At 48.0% G+C, this 25,267-nt stretch overlaps 1 protein-coding gene across 3 annotated transcripts in view; it reads left to right on the forward strand.

Annotated features, from left to right (window-relative positions):
- The window catches only part of HSD3B7 (hydroxy-delta-5-steroid dehydrogenase, 3 beta- and steroid delta-isomerase 7), a 42,856-nt gene extending 18,334 nt beyond the window's left edge, over window positions 1-24,522 (forward strand). For all 3 annotated transcript variants that reach the window (XM_063954769.1, XM_063954768.1, XM_063954767.1), the window contains exons 3-7: window positions 9,338-9,493; window positions 14,487-14,595; window positions 14,690-14,789; window positions 17,631-17,793; window positions 21,266-24,522. In XM_063954769.1, the coding sequence (XP_063810839.1) occupies window positions 9,338-9,493; window positions 14,487-14,595; window positions 14,690-14,789; window positions 17,631-17,793; window positions 21,266-21,687 (950 nt within the window). In that variant the 3' untranslated portion in view covers window positions 21,688-24,522. The remainder of the gene's footprint in view (window positions 1-9,337; window positions 9,494-14,486; window positions 14,596-14,689; window positions 14,790-17,630; window positions 17,794-21,265) is intronic.
- The last annotated feature ends 745 nt before the right edge of the window (window positions 24,523-25,267 follow it).

The raw sequence follows: 25,267 nt of genomic DNA on the forward strand, positions 1-25,267 counted from the left end.
CTCCATGACAACACCATAACGCTGTATAGTTACCAGATGAGCTGTCTCCATGACAACACCATAACGCTGTATAGTTACCAGATGAGCTGTCTCCATGACAACACCATATCGCTGTATAGTTACCGGATGAGTTGTCTCCATAACGCTGTATAGTTACCAGATGAGCTGTCTCCATGACAACACCATAACGCTGTATAGTTACCAGATGAGCTGTCTCCATGACAACACCATAACGCTGTATAGTTACCAGATGAGCTGTCTCCATGACAACACCATAACGCTGTATAGTTACCAGATGAGCTGTCTCCATGACAACACCAAGATACCTATTTCTGCAGCAGGTTACATTGGTTTCCACAGGGAAACATCGGGACGTAGAGTGAATCTTAATCCAGAGACACCAACAGGCTAAAGCTTTAGGCTGTCCCAGGGTGCATTGGGGCCTCCTCTATAACCCCGCCTCCAGGCACTGAGAGCTCAGTTTAACACCTATACCAGTCACACGTCGGGTCGTTCCTGCCCCAAGCTGCTGTAACTTACCCTGTGTAATTCACTATGGTCTATCCCGTCCGTCTGTCATGGGAGTCACTGGAGGCCGGCCTAAGCTGCGCCTCCCCGCTTCCACTGCGCATGTCAGCCTCAGGACAGACCATAGTGCATTATTGTATAGACATGCGGCCTCTCCATTCTTATACCGGAATGTGGAAGTTCCGGCACAGGTTCCCGGTATAACCTATTCATAGGCACTTATTTATATATGTAAGATAATAACGAGACTCTGAATCTTCCTCACATTTCCAGCACCCTTACACTTCCCCTCTCCCTATTCCTTCCCCATTTCTTCTAAAGAGGAAGATGATGGTGTGAACGTGTTTCATATATATCACCAGCGGCCGCTATATAAGGTACATCCATCTAGTACTGGCTACGACCCCCATGGACCAAAGCCATGTATGAGCCACCAGTATGAGCCATTGACACAAGACAGGATGGATCCATAGGCTTCTTGTTGCTCAAATAACGTTATGACCCTATGTCTGCATCTTCCAGCAGACGTCTAAACCAGGTGACCCCATATGCCCAGACGTTTTCACCCACAGAATTGCCCTCCAGTTCTTTACATACAGTACAGCCACACCAATAACACCCCATAGCCCCCTGCATCCCCCCATACCCACTGAAGCACACCCAGCTCAGAGCAGCTCCTCACTGACCCTAATGCAAGCCGGGGGGGGGGGGGGGGGGAATGATACCTGGGGGTCAGTATGCAGCTTTTGAGATCTGTGGGATGATGCCTATGTCACCAAAGTCTTGGAGAGAGATAAAGTAGCAACCAATCGGCTTCCCACTGTCATTTTACAGACTGTGCACGGATAGTACTTTATCCCTCTCCAAGATTTGATATATCGCTCACATTCACAATGCGCAGCTTGCTGCATCCCGCACCGTGAGTTTAAATGGACTCTGTTTGGCGTACTCGTATAAAGCAGGTACGTCCCACAAATAGCTGAGAACCGGCTTCATTTGGAAAGCAATCACTGCGAGGTTTGGGATCAGGAACGTTTGAGCCGGATAGAAAGAGGAATATTGACGTGTGTACTGTGTTCCCACTGTTTGGTATTTCCTGAGGCCCTGCGATCTATTTACAGGCGTGTCTTTGGCTTCCATGCCATCCTTATTTTCCAGGGAACTGGGAATAGTTCTGTTTCTAGAATTTCTGCTACTGACTGACCTTGCAAACCTGATCACCTCAATGTGTGACCATGGGGGTAATTCAGACCTAATCGTTAGGCTGCGTTTTCTCAGGTCCGAACTGCGCATGCGTATGCACCGCAATGCGCATGCGCGTTGGACGACTGCACCGGGACATCAGTGCATAGCGACGGGATAGTGCGCAAAAAACGATCGCAAGGAGATTGACAGGAAGAAGGCGTTTGTGGGCGCCAACTGACCGTTTTCTAGGAGTGTTTGGAAAAACGCAGACGTCAATTCCGGCCCCGAACAGGCTGATGTGATCGCAGCGGCTGAGTAACTCCTGGGCTGCGCAGACACTGCATAAGATCTGTTTGTACAGCTTCTGCTACACAAGCGTTCGCACACTTGCACAGCGAAAATACACTACCCCTGTAGGTGGCAACTATCTGATCACAGCAGTGCAAAAAATCGCTGCCTAGCGATCAGGTCTGAATTACGTCCCATGTTTCCACCAGCCCAGCCATCATACACCTGATATTGGGACAGTATGACTGGTATGAGGAACAGGTGCTGTCAGCGGGTGTGGGGGTGCCGCCAGAACTAGCAATGGTGGCCTCCACGTGTCAACTGCAGAAGGAAAATTCGTCTCACAACCTATGGTCGTGTAAGTAGTATGCGCCTAACGTAAAAGGCCTATTTATCCTAATACTCTGATAAATCCAGGTGCATTTATGCAGCCAGAACCGCCCACAAGGGGGTCAGATATTGGGTGCCTGGGAACTCCAGGGGCCTATTAGGGCAGCTTTCATTAAGTTCTTCGCTTTCCCTACTGAAAATCCAGACTTGCCTACACTGGCAGAATGTCTGGGAGAAGCCCGAATTTTGGGGACCTCTCCCAGACTTTCATGAGCACGTCTGTGGGCGGTCTGAAAACTTGATGTTGCGTTTTGATGTGAAACGCGTTGTGGCATTATACCGGTAAGGAGCGATACAGAGGAAGAAGCGTTTCGTGCCAACCTGGCCTCCACACCTCTCATCCGGATGTCCACCCAGGGAGGCTCCTGAAAGAAAAAAGTCACAAGAATATGCTGTAAAAAAATATTATTGTTCTAAACGTCATTTTATCAGTGAGATGATGACGGGTAACATTCCTCAGAGAAAGGCGAGCCCAGGGTCACAGGATCCGAGGCACTCATGATTCTTACAGGTGTTCCTAAACTCCCTGAGATTCCCTGATTTGCGGGAAAGGAGAGCGGTGAGAATATCCTCCCAGGAAAGACCTGTTTACATAGCATTGACCTTCACACTGGGCCAGGAAAAATCCCTGGCTCAAAGCTGGATGTATTCTGGGGCTGTAGACAACAGTAGGAAGCGGCGGAGAGGGGGGAGATCGCTGTCGCTGCACAAAAGGGAAAGAAATTGCAAAGTAAAGCGTCCCTAATAATATATCACCCCAAAAATGGCTGCAGTAGGTATAGGGAGGGGGCTGCTCGGCGTACAGTGGGGTCTACTTTGGGTGCAGATACAACCCTGTTTTTCGGTGAACCTATGGGCCTAATGCAGACCTGGTCGCATCTCTGTGAATTTGCAGAGGTCTGCGATCGGATAGTCACTGCCGAGAGTGAAAAACCGCCCTGTGCAAGTGTGCGTACGCCGTGCGAAAAGCTTTGCAAACGCCGGTCAGCTGCAAATCCGTTTGCACCTCACTCACCATCAAATGATTTTTCCAGTCTGTGCGCAGCCCAGGACTTACTCCTACAGCGCGACAGAATCAGGCTGATCGGGGCCCGAGCTAACGTCACACACCCGCCCTGAAAACGTTTGGGCACGCCTGTTTTTCCGGATACTCCCAGAAAACGGGCAGTTACCATCCCCAAACGTCCGCTTCCTGTCAATCAACCTACGTACGCCTAGCGATCAAGAAAGACGCAGGATTTTTTCGCAGTTTGGCCTTGCGTCTGCGCAGTACGATCTGTACGCATGCGCAGTTGTTTGATAATCGTCCGCCTTGTGATTTCGCACAACGATCAGATCTGAATTAGGCCCTAGTTCTCCTGCGTTCTTTCAAAGCTCTGATATCTAAATTTGGCGAGGAAGCAGTCTTGGCTTGATAAATACTGTAGCCCCTGAAGACTTTTATCTGCAACAACAGAGGCCGTTGCGTCCATGTGTTGCTGTGATCTAGCCGCCGTCACACCTTATACGGCTAATCTCTATTATTGTATTAATAAACCAGACACATTACTACATTCCTGCTTGTCCGCACACCAGTAATAATGCAATATAACCCTGGGATTATGTCACTTGTGTGAAGCTTCCTCTTTGCAGTCAGAGGGGAACATTAATCAGGTAACGTAGCTCATCCTGCAAATGCCGACAGGATCTGAAAGCGCCGGTTTTTGCTCTGTAAATGAGGATGTGAGCGATGGAAAGAACATCCTGTAACTATGACGATATGCAGCCCCTAATCTTCTCATAGTGTATATAAATCACAGTTATCTCAGGGCATCGCCTGCTTGGACGGAACGACGCGGCTCGGCCGGAGTAAAAGCCATGCGGGCGGGCCTTTCAGCCCCTGTCACAGCATTTTGTAGATAGAACCAATATTCCGTTCAGGAAACCACAAGGACTTAATATCTCACTCTATGGTACACCTGTGATGTGCTGGAGTGGATTTATGGGTGAGGGTGACCCTAGGCACAATAGTATTGGATGCCCCCCGCCTGCCTAATTTTATTATTTGTATTGATTGGTTATAAGCCCGCATTTGATGATAACCAATTTAATAGAATAATATTAAGAATTTGGGCTGACGTTACCAACACAAGCATCCAAGTGCCGCACCCACACAAGTGACGCCCCTAGGCAAGTGCCTAGTCACTGGTGATTTGTGTCCAGATACACGCTGTACTGTACATGTGTTATTTGACAAAATGCAGATGTGTCGATGTGTCCTCCATACGTAATTGCTGCAGTCACGACAGACTCTCGGCGTTCCAGGTCCCGTGTGACTCTGCTAGTGCCAGGGTCTTATTTTTGCTTTTGTTTACACCAAAAATGCGTCTTAGTTGCAATGCGATGCGGGTGGGGCACGCCAGGAGACTGTGCGACACTTGTATATCTGTGAGACTCTGAATCTGTACATAAAGTGCAACAATGTAACAGCCGCAGCTTTGTTCCAAGACCGGTTCCATTGTGCTCCGTATACAGAGTTGTACGGCATTGCAATTGCGATTTTCTACGCTACGCAACTGCTAATGTTAGCAAGTGAAGCTGCCGAAATGAAACGACACCAGAGCGAACGCAACTCATTCACAATTTGCGTACACAGACGCAGCCTATACGCAAGAACGTTACACATGGACTGCTCGAGTAGTTCTGTGGCTACGCAGGCGCTGTTTTGTATGCAGGAGCTCGCAGATGGCATCACATATACGCCCTGTAAACGGACATGGCACGCCTGCGTTTTTAACACCCACTCCCTGCTAACACCATGTTGCCACCCCCAAACGGTCACTTCATGTCACTCACTTTGCGCCTGAATCATCATTACGAATGCAATCGCAAAGGTAGCTATGCGAAGTGCGATCGCAGCGCGTGCGCAGTCTGACGATAATCGCTCAACGATCAGCATAGTGTACAACTCTGAATTACGCACACACACTCAGTCGCACACAATATACAAGTGTCGCATTTCAGTTGAATCTGCACAATCTCCTGGTGCGTCCAATCACATCGCATCATGACTAAAACGCATTTCGGGTGAGAAAATGCAAAGAAGACGGCCAGCACTAGCACACCCGCAGTTGTAAGGTTTGAGCGGTGTTCAAACACGCAAGATACAGATGTTACAAATGAAAACGCTGATTTTATAACATTTTAACAATAGTCTCCTGCGGGGACAGACGGACATTACTCCGAGGGCAGAATTCCCCAGAAATACTGTAGATGCTGCTGGAAGATCAGCTGCACTCTGCTTACGCTGGCCATTCACCATCGATGATTCAAAACCATCGATAGTCTATGCCCGATGTGAAATACTTTTGCCATCGATGGGTGAGAACCGAATAGTTTCCTGCCATCGAGCTCTGCTATAACCACTAGGGCTGCCGACCAGTGCTGTACCACCGCCGCGAGGCTATATAGGCACACCGCTGGCCCCGCAGCAACTATAGAGCCTGATGGTGCATTCTGCACCAGGTGCACCACAACGCCCAGCAACCTCATCATGTTCTACAGCCCAGTACAGCGGACAGATGGTGTACCTTTATAACACCGTCTTACCAGTCCGGGACATAGGGCACACGGAGTCAGGGCTTTGCTCACAAGAGCTCTCAATCTAATGACTGCGACTACAGGGGAAGCATGCCATGTTTGTAAGAACGCATTCTCTGGACCTGCGCTTCATTAATTAAGATTAATTGTGAGATCCCAAAAGCGCACTCATTTTTCCACGTCATCCGGTGTTCCCACTGGGAAAATCAGGACGGTCACGGTAAAGCCGATGAAAAGAAGAATTCCTCGCCAAGCCTCCCGCTTCCCCTATATGCACCCCTGCCTGCATTGCCATGTCCTCCGGTGGCACATATGCACAGAGCTACAGGTATATCCTCATACGCGTCTATGCACCATACAGCGCGAGGTACCCGGCACAACCGCGTCACTTCCTTATATTTTGCATCTTATTCGCATCGCAGACGCAGCGACACACCAGCATACTGCAGACACTGGCCTGGGACTGATCCCGCACAGGAATGAGTTATACACACACATAGTCGCAGATAAAGCACAACGGAACCCGACGTGCATCACAGCACTTCGTACACAGGTCCAGAATCATTCACACACGGATGTACAAATGTAGTTTAGTCGCTTGCAGCCCTTTTATTTGTGCGAATAAGATTACGAGCGAGAAAGATGCTCAGCGCGGCCTAGTCACCTGGGATCTGATGCGTTGCGAGGGACTATTTGGTGCGATTGAAGCTACAGCGTATGAGGACGCATCTGTATAAGAGGGACCCATCGCTCAGTAGTCCCAGCATAGCCCTGGCTGTCAGGGGATGCGGTTAATATACTGCCTGTCGGGATCCCGGCGGTCAGGATCCCAACGCCGGAATTCCGACAGGCGAGGAAATGCCGGAGGTTGGAATCCTGATGCAGTCCTGTATTCCCACTCGGGTGGTGGGCTAACGCTCGCCGCCGGGTCCAAAGCATATAGTGACAGCTGTAATCCCGTCTCCCGTATGTATTCCCTGTCAGGATGGGGAGGACTGGCTACAGACTAGGAGGTCAGACTGTCACAGTGAGATGATGACGGGACTGGCTATAAGGCGAGGGGGAACACTGTGGATCTGTCCTACAGCTTAGTGTGGGAACACGGTGTAACAGCTGGCAGCGATCCCACTACACAATGCAATAACCCATGGAAAGTGATACAGGTGGGACAGCGTCCAGCAATCGTCCACACTCAGAACGGGAGAGGCTGGCGGAATCCAGGTCTTATACTGTTCCACCGGCAAGCCGACGTATTGATCTAATGGATATCACGTAACATAGCTGCCAGCACCTAACCCTCAGCCACACGTCTCACATTTCTACTGCTTTGTCCCTGAAATTATTATACAACGCTGGGGGGAGATGTCCTCAGATATTGTGAGCTCTGACGCAAGCGTGATTTTGTAATACTGTCCACTGTGCCAGCTAAGCACATGCTCCTATTGTGGTTGCCTTCCCCGGAAGCCAAGCAATCTTTCAGAAACTTTATATCTCTTTTGCATATTTGATCTGTATGAGGTCCAGTGTTGCGTTGGTCACTGAGAACCAGAAGAGAAGCTGTATTGCTCCTCATATCTTGGTCCGTTAAATAAAAATGCAGTGGAGCAAATGCCCCCCTGGACCCCGCAGGCAGTTCTATGAAGAATATACAAACGCCACACAATTTGGCCCACGGTGGGAATGGAACCCATGACCTCAGTGCTGTGAGGCAGTAATGCTAACCATTACACCGTCTGTACCACCCTCTCACTGTCCTGCCACGTTCAGTGGCCATGGTCATGCCTAGACTTTCTGCTCCGTAACACTACTGACATGTTGCCACCGGTCACTGATATTAGATATACAAGTTTCTTTTAAAATTACGTAAATAAAATTATTTCCAGAATTTTTGGTTAAAATTTTTTGAAAACTAGTAAATGGAGCCGCCATCTGCTGGGTGAGCACAGCTTCCCCCGCTCTTCTCTACGTGGCCTGTCCAATCTTCTCTACATGTGCAGCCGTGATGATGTCATTTTTATCAGCAGTCCGTTTTATTATATAGATTATTATTCAAAATTGTCTATCCTAATCCCTCTTAGCATTTTAGCTGGTGCATTGCTCCAAAAGCGATGGGTTGCGAGTCTCCTATCGCAACGAAATAAATGGAAGTATCAATGCACTCCTTCTAAAGTATTATATTGTAGGTGAGCGACAGGTAATTGATGGTAGGTGAGGATTTAATGTAGCCAGACCGCCACTGTCTGTACGCCCAGTCTCATAGCCGTCATCATTATCCGTGCGCCCCACCCCTGCCTGCTTTCTCCTGGTCGGGATACCGGCATCCCAACCGCCGGTAACCTGTATCACACTCGATAGTGGAAATGTTGACGTTCACAATGCCGACACAGAGATAATGCCGACATGGCCCTTTTGTTGACATATATTGACAGTCACTATGTTAACAGTATATGTCCGGTTTAGGGTAAGGCTGCAGTTAGGGTTAGGGCTTATATACTGTACCAGCGCTATGTTGACGTGCCTACTGTTGACATGAGCAATTTCAGCATGATTACCATGTTGACGTAACGCCCATGCAGACGTCCCGATTTGGGTGTGCTCTGGATACCTCACAGGAGGGGCTTACTTATATCCTGATTTTGCTTTGTAAATTACTGGGAGGTGCGTCGGCATTTCCAATATGTCGGAATAGTCTGCAGAATTCTCATCACAAAACATCTTCATAAAATTATTTAAAAATAAGTTTCACAACTTTTGAAAAATGTTATGGAAATTTAGTAAAATAACTTTTTTGCAATTTGACAATTTTTGTTGAACAGGTTTTTATGTTATGTAACAGCAATCGGGATGGTATCGGAATCCCGGCGCTTGGGATGGCAGCAGTCAGTACACCGATAGCGGCATCCCGACGCTCAGGATACCAACACCTACTAGGTAACTATGCTACCCCTAATCCCTCTTTACATGACCCTAATCCCCCCTACCCCCCTCAGCCTAACTTTAACCCTCCACGGTGGTGCCTAACCCCCTCCCCTGCCTACTGCCTAGATCTAACCCTCCCTCCCCGCAGCCTGACCCTAACCCTTCACCCACAGCCTAGACCCCCCCCCCCCAACTTACCTCACAGCATTCCCGGCAGTCCGCATTGCGGTCCATGTCGGGATCCCAGCATCGGTATTCCGAGCAGTGACGGGATTATGAAGTTGGTATTATGACTGCCGCAATCCTGACCAGATCCCCAATTAAGCTGTAACGCCCCTTGACCGGCACCTGGACCCCTGTGCCCCGGCTTATACACTGAAGTGGAGGAGTATTTGTGGAACTAGTTTCTCTGTGCACTGAACCGTTTCCTCGTCTTCTCCATTATCAGGCAGAGTAAAAGTCAGACTGATTGGCGGAGATATCTCCCAGCTGGATGACGTCCGGACAGCCCTACGCGGGAGCCATGTCGTCATACACACTGCCAGCCTGGTGGACGTCTGGGGCAAAGTGCCGGCTTCCAAAGTCACCCAGGTCAACGTAACGGGTAAGAGACAATACAGAAAATAAATACAGCATCAACCAATGGTGAAAAGAAAGAAAAGAGAATCTGTGACAGAATATGTAACACAAAACAGTCTAATTTATAATTCTAAACACAAAAAAATGTGGGTAGTAGGGGCCTCTCTCAGGTTTACTTCAGGGGTCCTGTCACACTCTTGGTAAAAGTCTAGTTTAGAGACCCAGCACATACAGAAGTGGCTTATCAATCCCTCTATTGCATTAACAAAAGTAGAAACTAATCATTTGTTTAATAATTTCTAGGGCTGTATAAAGACCTGTTCACAGGCCGCCCTCTAGTGGCAGCTACTGACACTACCACCAGGAATAATACCCACAAGGTCATTCGTGGGTGAGGAAATTGGCAGTGGCTAAACATTCTTCTCCTTATGATAGATACGAGCAGATTGTTTCCTTGATGAATGGGGGCTAGACACATTACGGCTCCTGACTCCCAGATACAAAAACAACATACTGTAACCAAATTTGGGAAGGAGCAGCATGTTATGGAAGCTGTTCCAGGATTTTTGGGGCATCACCAGATGGTTAAATCAACATAACTGAGGTATTAATTAGGTCACCTGTGCTGAAGGACAGGTATCAACTGGACTGTTCGTGTGTGTTGAGGGCCGAGGTTGGGAATGCCAGCTATAGGGCCCTTCGTGGCTTGGCCTAGTGCAATGTAAACGATAGTTACTAGTACTATAGGGCCTAATGCCATTTATGCCTTTAATGCCTAATGCCTGCCTGTTGCGCCACAGGCCTATTGCCTGACCATGCCTATGGACCTAATGCCTGAAACCTGGTGGTCTAAGACAATAAGAACAATGAACCAAGCCTGGTTCAGCCACAAACACCCCTTGACCATCGGCCAATTCCCACCACCTCAGGACTTCCTGCAGTCTTCATCTGAGGAGCAATGACAACTGCTGCCTCAGGACTTCTGGAATCTTCACCGTCCCTGCCTCCGTTGGCTCTTTGAACTTCACCTGGATAGATGTGGCCTGCTTAAACTCATTTGCAATGGCTGCGGTTAGCCCAGGGTTTCCTCTGACTTCAGGAGATCTTACTAGCTCCCACTCCGCCTCCGAAAGCACCCTTGATGCATTGCGCAAACTAATCTAAGCTGGTGGCTGGGTGATGACGTGGTGAGCCGTGACTGGCTCGTCGCCCCCTTCTTGGATTGGTGTCCCGGGAGAGCCCTGATTGGCCCGCCTACAGCACATTTTTCAAACAGTCATGCCGTGATTGGCTAGGCCATCACCATTCTCAACGTGAGGCAATGAGTACGTAGAAACAGGTGGATCATGGAAGTTATTGCAGGAGGATGCATGCATTCAAGCCCTAAAATTAGAAAAATGAAAAACCACACTATTCCAGGCGCTATTCAATTTATATTAAAAAACCTCAGTGTTTATCACAAATTAAGCTGCAACCTTAGTCCAGCTGTGCCTGTGTTCACACAGCTAAGTTGATTATGAAGCCGAGAGCCTAATTGCTCTCTTGCTCCCAACCACAATACAAAAAGGAAGAAAGAATGACTAATTGCGCTGTAATATCAGGTGCGTATATGAAATGAAAACTCTTCTGCAATCTATAACCTTCTGTTTTTTTTAATTCAAAAATCATTTGTATAAAAACATAATACATATGCATATTTTAATATGGTCTCACCTAATTCCTAAAAGAACCTCTAACGATAATGCTATGATAAAACATCCAGTGCAAAGAGCGTAATTGGAAACAGTCTCGTATATTATATTACTGTGAATAAATATAATCTTCCCACAAGGGTATGTGATGTTATTCCAGCATATAAAACTCAGTCTTTTTGAAGAGAAACACAATTGCTTTTAAATGTTATCCCACAGTCTATAAACTGCTTGAATAGCAGGTTTATGCAGCTTACCGCCGCAGCCGTGTGTAGGGATATTTGGGGAGTTGCTCGCTGTGCACAGCGGCCTGTGATGTTCTCCTCTCACCCGTTAGCGGTAGCTGCTGTGTTGACGATCCTCACCCCTCAGAATGCTGTGGCCGCTTGTATGTGGACGTGTGCACGTCGGACTCCCAGTCTCACCTGGCTAGCCGCGTCCCTTTTTGGTGGTGGCTTAGCCGGAAGAGTAGGTGCGTGGAGTCTCGTCGCTCGTTCTTGGCTCCCAGCGTGATGGAGTGGATCCAAATGTGGAATGTCCCGTTCCCGGTGATCAGCAGATTGTCTAACGCGTTTCGCACACAAGTGCACACTGTTTCCAATTACGCTCTTTGCACTGGATGTTTTATCATAGCATTATCGTTAGAGGTTCTTTTAGGAATTAGGTGAGGCCATATTAAAATATGCATATGTATTATGTTTTTATACAAATGATTTTTTTAATTAAAAAAACAGAAGGTTATAGATTGCAGAAGTGTTTTCATTTCATATACGCACCTGATATTACAGCGCAATTAGTCATTCTTTCTTCCTTTTTGCATTCAAGCCCTGGCTTGAAACGACAGCTAGGGCCAGCATAAGCCGAAAGAGGACATCGGTTTGCAAAACACACAGGGCCGGCTTAAAGTGTGCAACTGTCCAAACAGTGAGTCCTAACAGAAACAATAATAAGCAGGGTTCAAAACATTTACTAGATCTTTTATATAAAGAAACTGAAACCATTGCAGCTGTTTTCCAAGAGAGGAATTTTAAAGATTTTTCGCCAAAAAAAACAGAACAAAAATCTCTTAGTTTGGCATTGGCTTAAAAGGCTGCATAGTGATATTACTCAGAGGTCTATTGTCAGAGTGACTTAGTTTCTTGTTATTCCTCGATATTGTTCTTGAAAATTTCCGTAGCAACTCTTGGCTTAGAGTTTTCCATAACAGAGGACACATGTTTAGCAGATATCATTGGCCTGATTATTTTTGCAGTGACGGCGATCGAAGCAGAAATCTCCACTTATTGGGCCTAATTCAGGGTTGATCGCAAAAGCAACATCTTTTTCTAATGATCAAAACCATGTGCACTGCAGGGGGGGGGGGGGCAGATGTAACATGTGCAGAGATAGATAGATTTGGATGGGGTGTGTTCAAACTGAAATCTAAATTGCAGTGTAAAAATAAAGCAGCCAGTATTTACCCTGCACAGAAACAATATAACCCACCCAAATCTAACTCTCTCTGCACATGTTACTTTTGAGGCTCTATAAATGATGATAATATTTGGGGGGTCTACACACTGTTTGTACCACTGATTTTGCTGTTCGGGCTGTCGGCGCTAGGACTGGTTACACCACAGGTGCTAAAGGTCACCATCATCAGCCCAGATATCACACCAACCTCAGCCACCCGGAGCAGACACACCCGCTGGCAAGTGGTAACGAGTCATTAGGTCAGAATTGACAGTGTGGACATTTATAATGTAGATACCACTATGATGTCAACATTGTTAAAATGTCAACAGGCAACGTGTTGACATTCTCAGCGTTAGACTGCAGATGGGAGGATTAGGTACTAGGGAGAGGTTAGGGTGAGGCTGCAGGAGGGGGAGGTTAGGGTGAGGCTGCAGGAGGGGGAGGTTAGGCTGAGGCTGCAGGAGGGGGAGGTTAGGGTGAGGCTGCAGGAGGGGGAATTTAGGGTTAGGCTGCAGGGAGTGGGTGAGATAGCGATTAGGGGGAGGGTTAGGTTATGGGAGGGGAGGGTTAGTCACTATGGCAGGTTTAAGCCTAGGCACTAGGGGGAGTTTAGCGTTAGGCTGCAGGAAATGGGAGGTTAGGGTTACGCTGCGGGGGGTGGGTGGGCTAGGGATTAGGGGGAGGGTTAGGTTATGGGAGGGTTAGTGTTAGGCACTATGGTAGGGTTAGGCTGCAAGGGCAGTAGCAAATGCAGGATTTCTTGAGGGGGGTTTCCAGTGCAGTCCACAATCTCCCACTCTGCGGAACATTGGAGCAAGTGCGGGAGTCTGAGGGAGCGGTAGAAGAACCTAGTATAGACCCTGGACATCAATGTAAACATTGGTCTTTTTGTACACTGGATACTGTATGGAACACAGTATTAATATTTAACACAATAGATGGTCTACATAGTAAAGGCCGTATCAAACAAGGTTAAACATACCATAATAAATAATGATACAAACATAATAGAACCAGTACTGAACTTTCAAAGATCACATTCTCCCACCTCATGGTAAGGCTCCTGTCTCTTCTTCCTGGTAGCTACTCTCTCATCCAGTGCACTGATTGTGAAGTCAGATCCACCCACACTGTGCACTCAGTAGAAGAAGCTGCTACCACTGGGTTTGTGCAGCAAACTCTGCTCTGTCCCTTAAACTGCATGATGTTTCAGCAGCTCTAGTAATCTAATCATATTACATAACATTGCTATTGTCATAATTTGAGCCATTTGCCAAGTGGAGGGGGGTTTCCTGGCAACCAGAAACCCCCCTGCGTTTGCCTATGAGGAGGGAGGTTAGAGTTAAGCACTAAGGGGAGTTTAGAGTTAGGTTGCGCGGGGGGGAGTAGGGATAGGGCACATTTACTCACTGGAACGCTGGGGCAGCAGAGGTCTGACCCGGAAGTGATGGTCACATGACCACAGGAACAGGAAGCCACACTTCTTCATGTACACTAACGCTGTCATTGCTGCATTTATGGACGACTCATTTCCTTTCATCCCTCAAAGTGTCCCTCACTGTGTCTAGATATCCGTGTTTGTCTCCCTCTTTTCTCATATGAGGGCCTGATTCAGAGTTGCACGCAATTCCAAATGAGGACGGACCTCATGAGTTTTAGCAAACCGCGCATGCGTTGTGGCCTGCAACCTAAAAACTTACCAGTGATTCAGAGTCATTCGCATCTCGCCTGTTCCTCATTTACGGCTGAGTAAGCGTTCGCACACCCGTGGGCTGCGGACTATTCATTGTCACAACATGACGTTACTGCTACAGTACTGCGAGCTGATCTGAGACGTAACCAGCGTGACCTACATTCTCTCTGTGTCCGCAGGGACGGAGAACGTGCTGAGAGTATGCGAGGAGGAAGGAATAGAGTACCTGGTTTACACCAGCAGTATGGAAGTTATAGGTCCAAATATACATGGAGACCCGTTCTACAGGTAACTTGTGCAAGAAAGCTTGTATGTACAGCATGGCGTCCATCTTGGTAATGCACCTCCATCATTGTCTGTCCTCTCTCTCTGCATCTTCCAGGGGTAATGAAGAGACAGAATACACTGTATACCACAATCAGGCGTATCCACTCAGCAAAGCCAAAGCTGAGAAGATTGTGCTGGAAGCCAATGGCAGGAAGGTAAAGCACCGACAGACCCATAGATGTTAGTGGATCATCGAACACTATGTAGGAGAAGACACACTAGGCCTGAGTCACGCCCACTATGTAGCAGAACACACACCGGGCCTGAGTCACGCTATGTAGCAAACCGGGCCGGAGTCACGCACACTATGTAGGAGAACACACCGGGCCTGAGTCACGCACACTATGTAAGTGAACACACCGGGCCTGAGTCACGCTCACTATGTAGAAGAACACAAACTGGGCCTGAGTCACGCTCACTATGTAGGAGAACACACACTAGGACTGAGTCACGCTCACTATGTAGGAGAACACACCGGGCCTGAGTCACGCTCACTATGTAGAAGAACACAAACTGGGCCTGAGTCACGCACACTATGTAGTAGAACACACACTAGGCCTGAGTCACGCTCACTATGTAGGAGAACACACCGGGCCTGAGTCACGCTCACTATGTAGGAAAACACACACCGGGCCTGAGTCACGCTCACTATGTAGGAGAACACACACTAGGCCTGAGTCACGCTCACTGTGTAGGAGAACACACACTGGGCCTGAGTCACGCTCACTATGTAGGAGAACACACACTGGGCCTGAGTCACGCTCACTGTGTAGGAGAACACACACTGGGCCTGAGTCACGCTCACTATGTAGGAGAACACACACTGGGCCTGAGTCACGCTCACTGTGTAGGAGAACACACACTGGGCCTGAGTCACGCTCACTATGTAGGAGAACACACACTGGGCCTGAGTCACGCACACTATGTAGGAGAACACAAACCGGGCCTGAGTCACGCTCACTATGTAGGAGAACACAAACTGGGCCTGAGTCACGCTCACTATGTAGGAAAACACACACCGGGCCTGAGTCACGCACACTATGTAGGAGAACACACACCGGGCCTGAGTCACGCACACTATGTAGGAGAACACACCGGGCCTGAGTCACGCACACTATGTAGGAGAACACACACTAGGCCTGAGTCACGCTCACTATGTAGGAGAACACACACTGGGCCTGAGTCACGCTCACTATGTAGGAAAACAATCACCGTGCCTGAGTCACGCTCACTATGTAGGAGAACACACACCGGGCCTGAGTCACGCTCACTATGTAGGAGAACACACACTAGGCCTGAGTCACGCTCACTATGTAGGAGAACACACACTGGGCCTGAGTCACGCTCACTATGTAGGAAAACAATCACCGTGCCTGAGTCACGCTCACTATGTAGGAGAACACACACCGGGCCTGAGTCACGCTCACTATGTAGGAGAACACAAACCGGGCCTGAGTCACGCACACTATGTAGAAGAACACACACTGGGCCTGAGTCACACACACTATGTAGAAGAACACACACTGGGCCTGAGTCACACACACTATGTAGGAAAACACACACCGGGCCTGAGTCATGCACACTATGTAGGAGAACACACACTAGGCCTGAGTCACGCACACTATGTAGGAGAACACACACATGGCCTGAGTCACGCTCACTATGTAGGAGAACACACACTAGGCCTGAGTCACGCTCACTATGTAGGAGAACACACACCGGGCCTGAGTCACGCTCACTATGTAGGAGAACACACACCGGGCCTGAGTCACGCTCACTATGTAGGAGAACACACACCGGCCTGAGTCACGCACACTATGTAGGAGAACACACACCGGGCCTGAGTCACGCACACTATGTAGGAGAACACACACCGGCCCTGAGTCACGCACACTATGTAGGAGAACACACACCGGGCCTGAGTCATGCACACTATGTAGGAGAACACACACCGGGCCTGAGTCACGCACACTATGTAGGAGAACACACACATGGCCTGAGTCACGCTCACTATGTAGGAGAACACACACCGGCCTGAGTCACGCACACTATGTAGGAGAACACACACCGGGCCTGAGTCACGCACACTATGTAGGAGAACACACACCGGCCCTGAGTCACGCACACTATGTAGAAGAACACACACTGGGCCTGAGTCACGCACACTATGTAGGAGAACACACACTAGGCCTGAGTCACGCACACTATGTAGGAGAACACACACCGGCCCTGAGTCACGCACACTATGTAGAAGAACACACACCGGGCCTGAGTCACGCTCACTATGTAGAAGAACACACACTGGGCCTGAGTCATGCACACTATGTAGGAGAAGTCACACTGGGCCTGATTTAGAAGCGGACGCACTGCCATGGTCGGTGGAGCGATTGTGTGCTACTGTGCATGCTTCACCATTATGTCCATGCAGAGACGCAGTTGTAATTTTAGATGGATGCAGGGAGCAGAGTGGTGAAAATGTATTGGCCATTTCTGAGCGGTGACAGGGAGCTGTCTTAGCATGCGTACAGAGATGACCCATCTTATATGCGGGTTAGTGGACTGTCACTGAAAGCCGATGCGCAATGGGCAAGTTCCGATGTGCGACTGATGGTGGCGTCTAAGGAATTGGTATTACGGCAGGCACGGGTGCTGACGGTGGGTGTCTCAGACCTTGCACAGATATACACCAGGGAAGGAGTTTGCGGCAGCATTTGCAGTTGAGCGAGCACCACAGACGCTGCTGCTGACAGTTCTTCGGCCACCAATTTGGCCCACTACCTCACCCCTGCCAGTCTCCATCTTTGTGGTGCGATGTGGACTAGCCGGTGGTGATTTGGGCAGATCGGGTGATAGGTATGCTTCCTATATTAAGCACTGGGGTAATTATTTGTTCTTCAGGCTGGTGTGTGGTTGTTGTGAGAGATGCTAATTACATACTAGTATAAAGTGTAGATGACGTCAGCACAGTATAGCGACTGGTTTATTTTTGTGCGCAGATTAAGGACGGGAAGTTCCTTCATACCTGTGCCCTGCGGCCCACTGGGATTTACGGCGAAGGTCATCAGCTCATGAGGATGTTCTATAACCAGGGGCTCCGGACAGGACGTCGGGTATTCAGAATGATCAAGCCATCAACGGAACATGGCAGAGTGTATGTCGGTAAGGAAGACATAATGTCAATTTACAAATGTTTCTCGTATGTATGGAAGTCAGAAGACAATAGGATAGTAAACTAGTGAATTTGGCTAGAACAAAAGAAGGGAGTTATCTATAACCAGAAGCAGAGCCAGGACTAAGCTAGAACCAGCACTTTTACTCAGCTATATCCAGAGCCAGGATTAAGATCGATCCTGAGCAGATATTAAGATAGTAATGACTCATCTAGATCCAACGCTGGGGTTCAGCTAGAGTAGAGCTTCATCTAGAACCAGAGGCAAACATTTGCTAGAACCAGAGATTCATCTAGATTGAGAGCTAGGATTCACTAGAACCAGAATGGAATTCAGATGTATTCAGAACTGGAATTTAGCTAGATCCAGAGCAGGGGTTTATATAGATCCAGAGCTGGGATTCAGCTGTAACCAGAGCAGAGATTCATCAAGATCCAGAGCAGGGATTAAGGTAGAACTAGAACAGAACTTCACCTAGAACAAGAGCAAAAGCTTAGCTAGGAGCAGAGCTGGGATTCATCTAAATTGAAAGCTACTGTAGAACCAGAGTATCTAAAGCTGAAATTTAGCTAGATATGGAGCTGGAATTCATAAAGATCTAGCACCAGGATTCAGCTAGATCAAGATCCAGTGCCGGGATTCAGCAAGATCCAGTGCCGGGAATCAGCTAGATCCAGTGCCGGGATTCGGCTAGATCCAGTGCCGGGATTCAGCTAGATCCAGTGCCGGGATTCAGCTAGATCCAGTGTCGGGATTCAGCTAGATCCAGTGTCGGGATTCAGCTAGATCCAGTGTCTGGATTCAGCTAGATCCAGTGTCTGGATTCAGCTAGATCCAGTGCCGGGGTTCAGCTAGATCAAGTGCCGGGGTTCAGATAGATCAAGTGCCCGGATTCAGCTAGATCAAGTGCTGGGGTTCAGATAGATCAAGTGCTTGGGATTCAGCTAGATCCAGTGCTGGAACTTAGCTAGATGAAGTACTAGGTTTCAGCTAGATCCAGTGCCGGGATTCAGCTAGATCCAGTGCTGGAACTTAGCTAGATCAAGTGCTGGGGTTCAGAACGATCAAGTGCTTGGGATTCAGCTAGATCAAGTGCTGGAACTTAGCTAGATGAAGTACTAGGTTTCAGCTAGATCCAGTGCTGGGATTCAGCTAGATCAAGTGTAGGGATTCAGCTAGATCAGGTGCTGGGATTAAGCTAGATCAGGATTAAGGTAGAACTAGAACAGAACTTCACCTAGAACAAGAGCAAAAGCTTAGCTAGAAGCAGAGCTGGGATTCATCTAAAATGAAAGCTACTGTAGAACCAGAGTGGAATTCAGTATCTAAAGCTAAAAATTTAGCTAGATATGGAGATAGAATTCATATAGATCTAGCACCAGGATTCAGCTAGATCAAGATCCAGTGCCGGGATTCAGCTAGATCCAGTGCCGGAATTCAGCTAGATCAAGTGTCCGGGATTCAGCTAGTTCAAGTGCTGGGGTTCAGAACGATCAAGTGCTTAGGATTCAGCTAGATCCAGTGCTGGAACTTAGCTAGATGAAGTACTAGGTTTCAGCTAGATCCAGTGCTGAGATTCAGCTAGATCAAGTGTAGGGATTCAGCTAGATCAGGTGCTGGTATTAAGCTAGATCAGGATTAAGGTAGAACTAGAACAGAACTTCACCTAGAACAAGAGCAAAAGCTTAGCTAGAAGCAGAGCTGGGATTCATCTAAAATGAAAGCTACTGTAGAACCAGAGTGGAATTCAGTATCTAAAGCTAAAAATTTAGCTAGATATGGAGATAGAATTCATATAGATCTAGCACCAGGATTCAGCTAGATCAAGATCCAGTGCCGGGATTCAGCTAGATCCAGTGCCGGGATTCAGCTAGATCAAGTGTCCGGGATTCAGCTAGTTCAAGTGCTGGGGTTCAGAACGATCAAGTGCTTAGGATTCAGCTAGATCCAGTGCTGGAACTTAGCTAGATGAAGTACTAGGTTTCAGCTAGATCCAGTGCCGGGATTCAGCTAGATAAGTGCCGAGATTTATTTAGATCCAGTGACGGGATTCAGTTAGATCAAGTGTAGGGATTCAGCTAGATCAGGTGCTTGGGATTCAGCTAGATCAGGTGCTTGGGATTCAGCTAGATCAGGTGTTTGGGATTCAGCTAGATCAGGTGCTTGGGATTCAGCTAGATCAGGTGCTTGGGATTCAGCTAGATCAAGCGCCAGGATTCAGCTAGATCAGGTGCTTGGGATTCAGCTAGATCAGGTGCTTGGGATTCAGCTAGATCAGGTGCTTGGGATTCAGCTAGATCAGGTGCTTGGGATTCAGCTAGATCAGGTGCTTGGGTTTCAGCTAGATCAGGTGCTTGGGATTCAGCTAGATCAGGTGCTTGGGATTCAGCTAGATCAGGTGCTTGGGATTCAGCTAGATCAGGTGCTTGGGATTCAGCTAGATCAGGTGCTTGGGATTCAGCTAGATCAGGTGCTTGGGATTCAGCTAGATCAGGTGCTTGGGATTCAGCTAGATCAGGTGCTTGGGATTCAGCTAGATCAGGTGCTTGGGATTCAGCTAGATCAAGCGCCAGGATTCAGCTAGATCAGGTGCTTGGGATTCAGCTAGATCAGGTGCTTGGGATTCAGCTAGATCAGGTGCTTGGGATTCAGCTAGATCAGGTGCTTGGGATTCAGCTAGATCAGGTGCTTGGGTTTCAGCTAGATCAGGTGCTTGGGATTCAGCTAGATCAGGTGCTTGGGATTCAGCTAGATCAGGTGCTTGGGATTCAGCTAGATCAGGTGCTTGGGATTCAGCTAGATCAGGTGCTTGGGATTCAGCTAGATCAGGTGCTTGGGATTCAGCTAGATCAGGTGCTTGGGATTCAGCTAGATCAGGTGCTTGGGATTCAGCTAGATCAGGTGCTTGGGATTCAGCTAGATCAGGTGCTTGGGATTCAGCTAGATCAGGTGCTTGGGATTCAGCTAGATCAGGTGCTTGGGATTCAGCTAGATCAGGTGCTTGGGATTCAGCTAGATCAGGTGCTTGGGATTCAGCTAGATCAAGCGCCAGGATTCAGCTAGATCAAGCACCAGGATTCAGCTGAACCAAGTGCTGGGATTCAGCTAGATCAAGTGCTGGGATTTAGCTAGATCAGGTGCTGGGATTCAGTATAATTAGAGCGGGTATTTAGCAGAAAGCTTCACAACCGTTCTATTAGTTCAGCTAGGGCAAGAGCAGAAAGGATATAGGCAGGAATTCCCCTAGAACTAGGGGTTTCTCAGATTACACCTTTTTGACCAGCACTTGCAAGTTATATACATGGCAGGTATTTTACAAAGCACCAAGTTTCCCCCGAGAAGTGCAGAACCAGCTCTGGAACCACCATGCACCTTTATTTGCTCCAGTGTCACTGTTATTATAACCCATTGTCATATTGTGCATACTCTCTGACCCTTTTATACCTTGCCTTTCCGTACAGGTAATGTAGCGTGGATGCATCTCCTTGCTGCCCGACAGCTGCAGGACAGTCCGTCCACATTGGGTGGTCAGGTGTACTTCTGCTACGACCACTCTCCATATAAGAGCTACGAGGATTTCAATATGGAATTCCTGTCGGCCTGTGGGTTTCGGATGATAGGGTCCCGCCCGCTGGTGCCTTACTTCCTGCTCTACCTGCTGGCTCTGTTTAATGTACTTCTGCAGTGGCTTTTCCACCCTTTCTGCACCTACGCCCCTATCCTCAACCCATACACTCTGGCTGTGGGCAGCACTACGTTCACTGTGCAGACGGACAAAGCCGAAAAGCACTTTGGCTACACGCCATTATTCAGCTGGGAGGAGAGCAAGCGCCGCACGGCCACCTGGGTGAAGAGCTTTGAAGAGATGAACAAGGACCAATAAGGAGATTAGCAAATTGACGTACACCCGCTACCTTAAGGAGGAGGTAACCTCAGAGGATCTGAAGAGCAAGGATCAAGAGTTACTGGATTGAAGGGAGCAATAAACTTTCTTTTTTTTGTGGCACATGAAGATCACAAAGACAGTCAAGATCCTCTATTACCAGGGACCAACCAGCCCGCAGAGCTCAACACGCCAGGTACACGGAACCTCTATGACTGGCTGGAGACGCCATAGACTCCAAGGATCCCAGAGGCTACAATCCATCTCACATACACATGATCCTCTATTATTTATTTGAATGGACCACAAAACTGGTATCAAATACCTACTAATAACCACAAAAACATTCTCAGTGATTAGTAATCATTGGTCTATATCACTGTAGGTGGTACTCTATTGACCATCATTACCCTTCCCCTAAGCAGTGCAGTGTAGCACAGGATAATACATTTCACAACAAGATTTATACCAATGAAACACATTACAAGGTTCAATGATATTTAAATTGCAAATGAACCCCCCCCCCCCCCCTCCCAAAGAGACAAACACACAATACTTTGAACTTTGTAGAAAAACTCTGCTTTCTAGTGGTCGGAAACTGAATAAGCTGCTAGTATATATAATTGCACATGAAAAGGTTTACATGCATTTTTATAGTAAAATGTATAATGTTATTTAAATATATAATGAAATGTATAATGTGTAGTCTTGTTGGGGACAGTAGGCGATAGGAATGTGACAGTGTGCGTCCTCCGGGGCTCACCACTAGTGTGGGGCACGTAGTGACCGCATAGTAGCATTCTGCAAGGACGTCTAATGGCAGGAGACACAGCTCCCATCTATACCTCTATTATGTCTACATTGATAGTACAATCTCCTAGCACACATGCAGGGAACATGTAGACGCGAGCACGGGAAACATGTAGGCGCAAGCAAAGGGAACATATAGGCGCGAGCAGGGGGAACATGTAGGCGCAAGCAAAGGGAACATGTAGGCACGAGCACGGGGAACATGAGGGCATGAGCACGGGGAACATGAAGGCACAAGTATGGGAAACATGTAGGCACAAGCACGGGGAACATGTAGGCTCGAGTATGGGGTACATGTAGGCGCGAGCACGAGGTACATGTAGGCGCGAGCACGGGGAACATTTAGGCGCAAGCACAGAGAACATGAAGGCATGAGCATGGGGAACATGTAGACACGAGCACGGTTAACATGTGGGCACGAGCACGGGGAACATGAAGGCGCGAGCACGGGGAACATGTAGGCGCGAGCACAGGAAACATGTAGGCGCGAGCACGGGAAACATGTAGGCGCGAGCACGGGGAACATGTAGGCGCGAGCACGGGGAACATGTAGACATGAGCAAAGGGAACATGTTGGCGCGAGCACAGGGAACATGAAGGCGCGAGCACGGGGAACATGTAGGCACGAGCACGGGGAACATGAAGGTGCGAGCATGGGGAACATGTAGGCACAAGCTAGGGGAACACGAAGGCACAAAATGGAGAACAATGTAGGCACAAGAATGGGGACCACGAATTCACAAGCATAGGCGACAAGTATGGAGAACCTTTCTGCAGAAGAAGGCCCATTCCCAGCCAGCAGATGCTCGTTGGACAAGCACTGTCCTAGTCTTCAAACATTTAGGGCAGCAATATCTGGAGAACACATTATGGTATAACTTTTATTTTCCCTATGGAGGAAGGCTGGGATAACAGATCACTCAGTGATGGACATCCTTATTAATGACCAGTATTAAAAAAGAAAACAAAAAGAACAATAATCAGATCTACAGTTTTATGGACACATATACTAGTAGTTGCACTCAAAGCGGCCACATTTATTGCTGAAAACACCGTAGCTGCAATTTCCCCCCTGCATTCAGAGTACACCAAATCTATGTGCACCCAACCTACACCTTCACCCTCATTATCATCATAGATATGACCTGGGTGCAAGACAACAACCTACATGCCCATCACAAATCTACGCTAAGCCACCCAGCTGAGCCCACTTAGCAACAAGTGGCAAACCATCCAACTTATGTGCTACCTTGGAAAGCCCGGCAGAGATGCATAAGAATGCCTCTTCCTGTCATGGTGGTCATTCCGAGTTGTTCGCTCGCTAGCAGTTTTTAGCAGCCGTGCAAACGCTATGCCGCCGCCCACTGGGAGTGTATTTTAGCTTAGCAGAAGTGAGAACGAAAGGATCGCAGAGCAGCTACAAAGCTTTTTTGTGCAGTTTCAGAGTAGCTCAAAACCTACTCAGCGCTAGAGATCACTTCAGACTGTTCAGTTCCTGTTTTGATGTCACAAACTCGCCCTGCGTTCGCCCAGCCACGCCTGCGTTTTTCCGAACACTTCCTGAAAACCGTCAGATGACACCGAGTAACGCCTACTTCATGTCAATCACTCTGCGGCCAGCAGTGCGACAGAAAAGCTTCGCTAGACCCTGTGTGAAACTACATCGTTCGTTGTAATAGTACATCGCGCATGCGCAGAAGTGCCGTTTTTTTGCCTCATCGCTGCACAGCGAACGAATGCAGCTAGCGATCAACTCGGAATGACCACCCATGTGCAGATGCGTCTGCTTCCATGCTAGGAGAAGTAGGGTTTTATTTTGTAGATAGTATTATGCTTTAAATATGCAGGATTAATAACGACGTGGGTATTGTCATGCATAAGAAACAAACCCTTGCAACTGTTTTTTTGGATACACTCCCAACTGCGACTATCAATGCAGCAAGTTATCCGCAGTGCAATAATTTGTATTAATTTATTTTTAACTATAAATGTGATTATATTTTAATAAATAATATAACAAATATTGATCTGTTGTGTTTGTGAGCATAGGGAACCAGGGGCGCTTGTTGCGGAGGAAATGAAACTGATTGCCACAGGACAAGCCTGCATCTTCCCCTATTGCAAGAAAGGCACAAACCTGCAAGTGTAGGCACGCACTGATATTATGGGCGTGACTGCAAAGACGTCCAGCTTGAATATGTTTGGTGGGCCCGCATTACTGTTACCTGTATTGGTTCATGGTGCCTTTCTGCTCTACAGCCGCATGCTTCCGTCACATTTTTTATCATGTGGGTTATAGCGCCATCATGTGGTCTTTCTGCACTGTTTACGGTCACAGACCTTTCAAGTGAGATAATAAAGGTGCCATCTAGTGGTCTAGAGGTGAATTACCATTGTGGTTACAAGCACAAGTACTCTCCTTTACAAGACACAGCACAACATGCATAGTAAGCTCAGGTTGGTAAGCCTAGAGTTGACACGTGGGGCAAATGTCATCTTTGGAACAGATAGAACTCAGTAAATAGGATTTTGGTTACCTACCGGTAAATCCTTTTCTCGAAGTCCGTAGAGGATGCTGGGGTCCATATTAGTACCATGGGGTATAGACAGGTCCACCAGGAGCCATTGGCACTTTAAGACTTTGAGAGTGCGGGCTGGCTCCTCCCTCTATGCCCCTCCTACCAAACTCAGTCTAGAAACTGTGCCCGAGGAGACGGACATCTTCAAGAGAAGGATTTCACACAGATAGTGGCGAGATTCACACCAGCTC

The sequence above is a fragment of the Pseudophryne corroboree genome, unplaced genomic scaffold (genome assembly GCF_028390025.1).
Source record: "Pseudophryne corroboree isolate aPseCor3 unplaced genomic scaffold, aPseCor3.hap2 scaffold_718, whole genome shotgun sequence".
NCBI lineage: Eukaryota > Metazoa > Chordata > Amphibia > Anura > Myobatrachidae > Pseudophryne > Pseudophryne corroboree.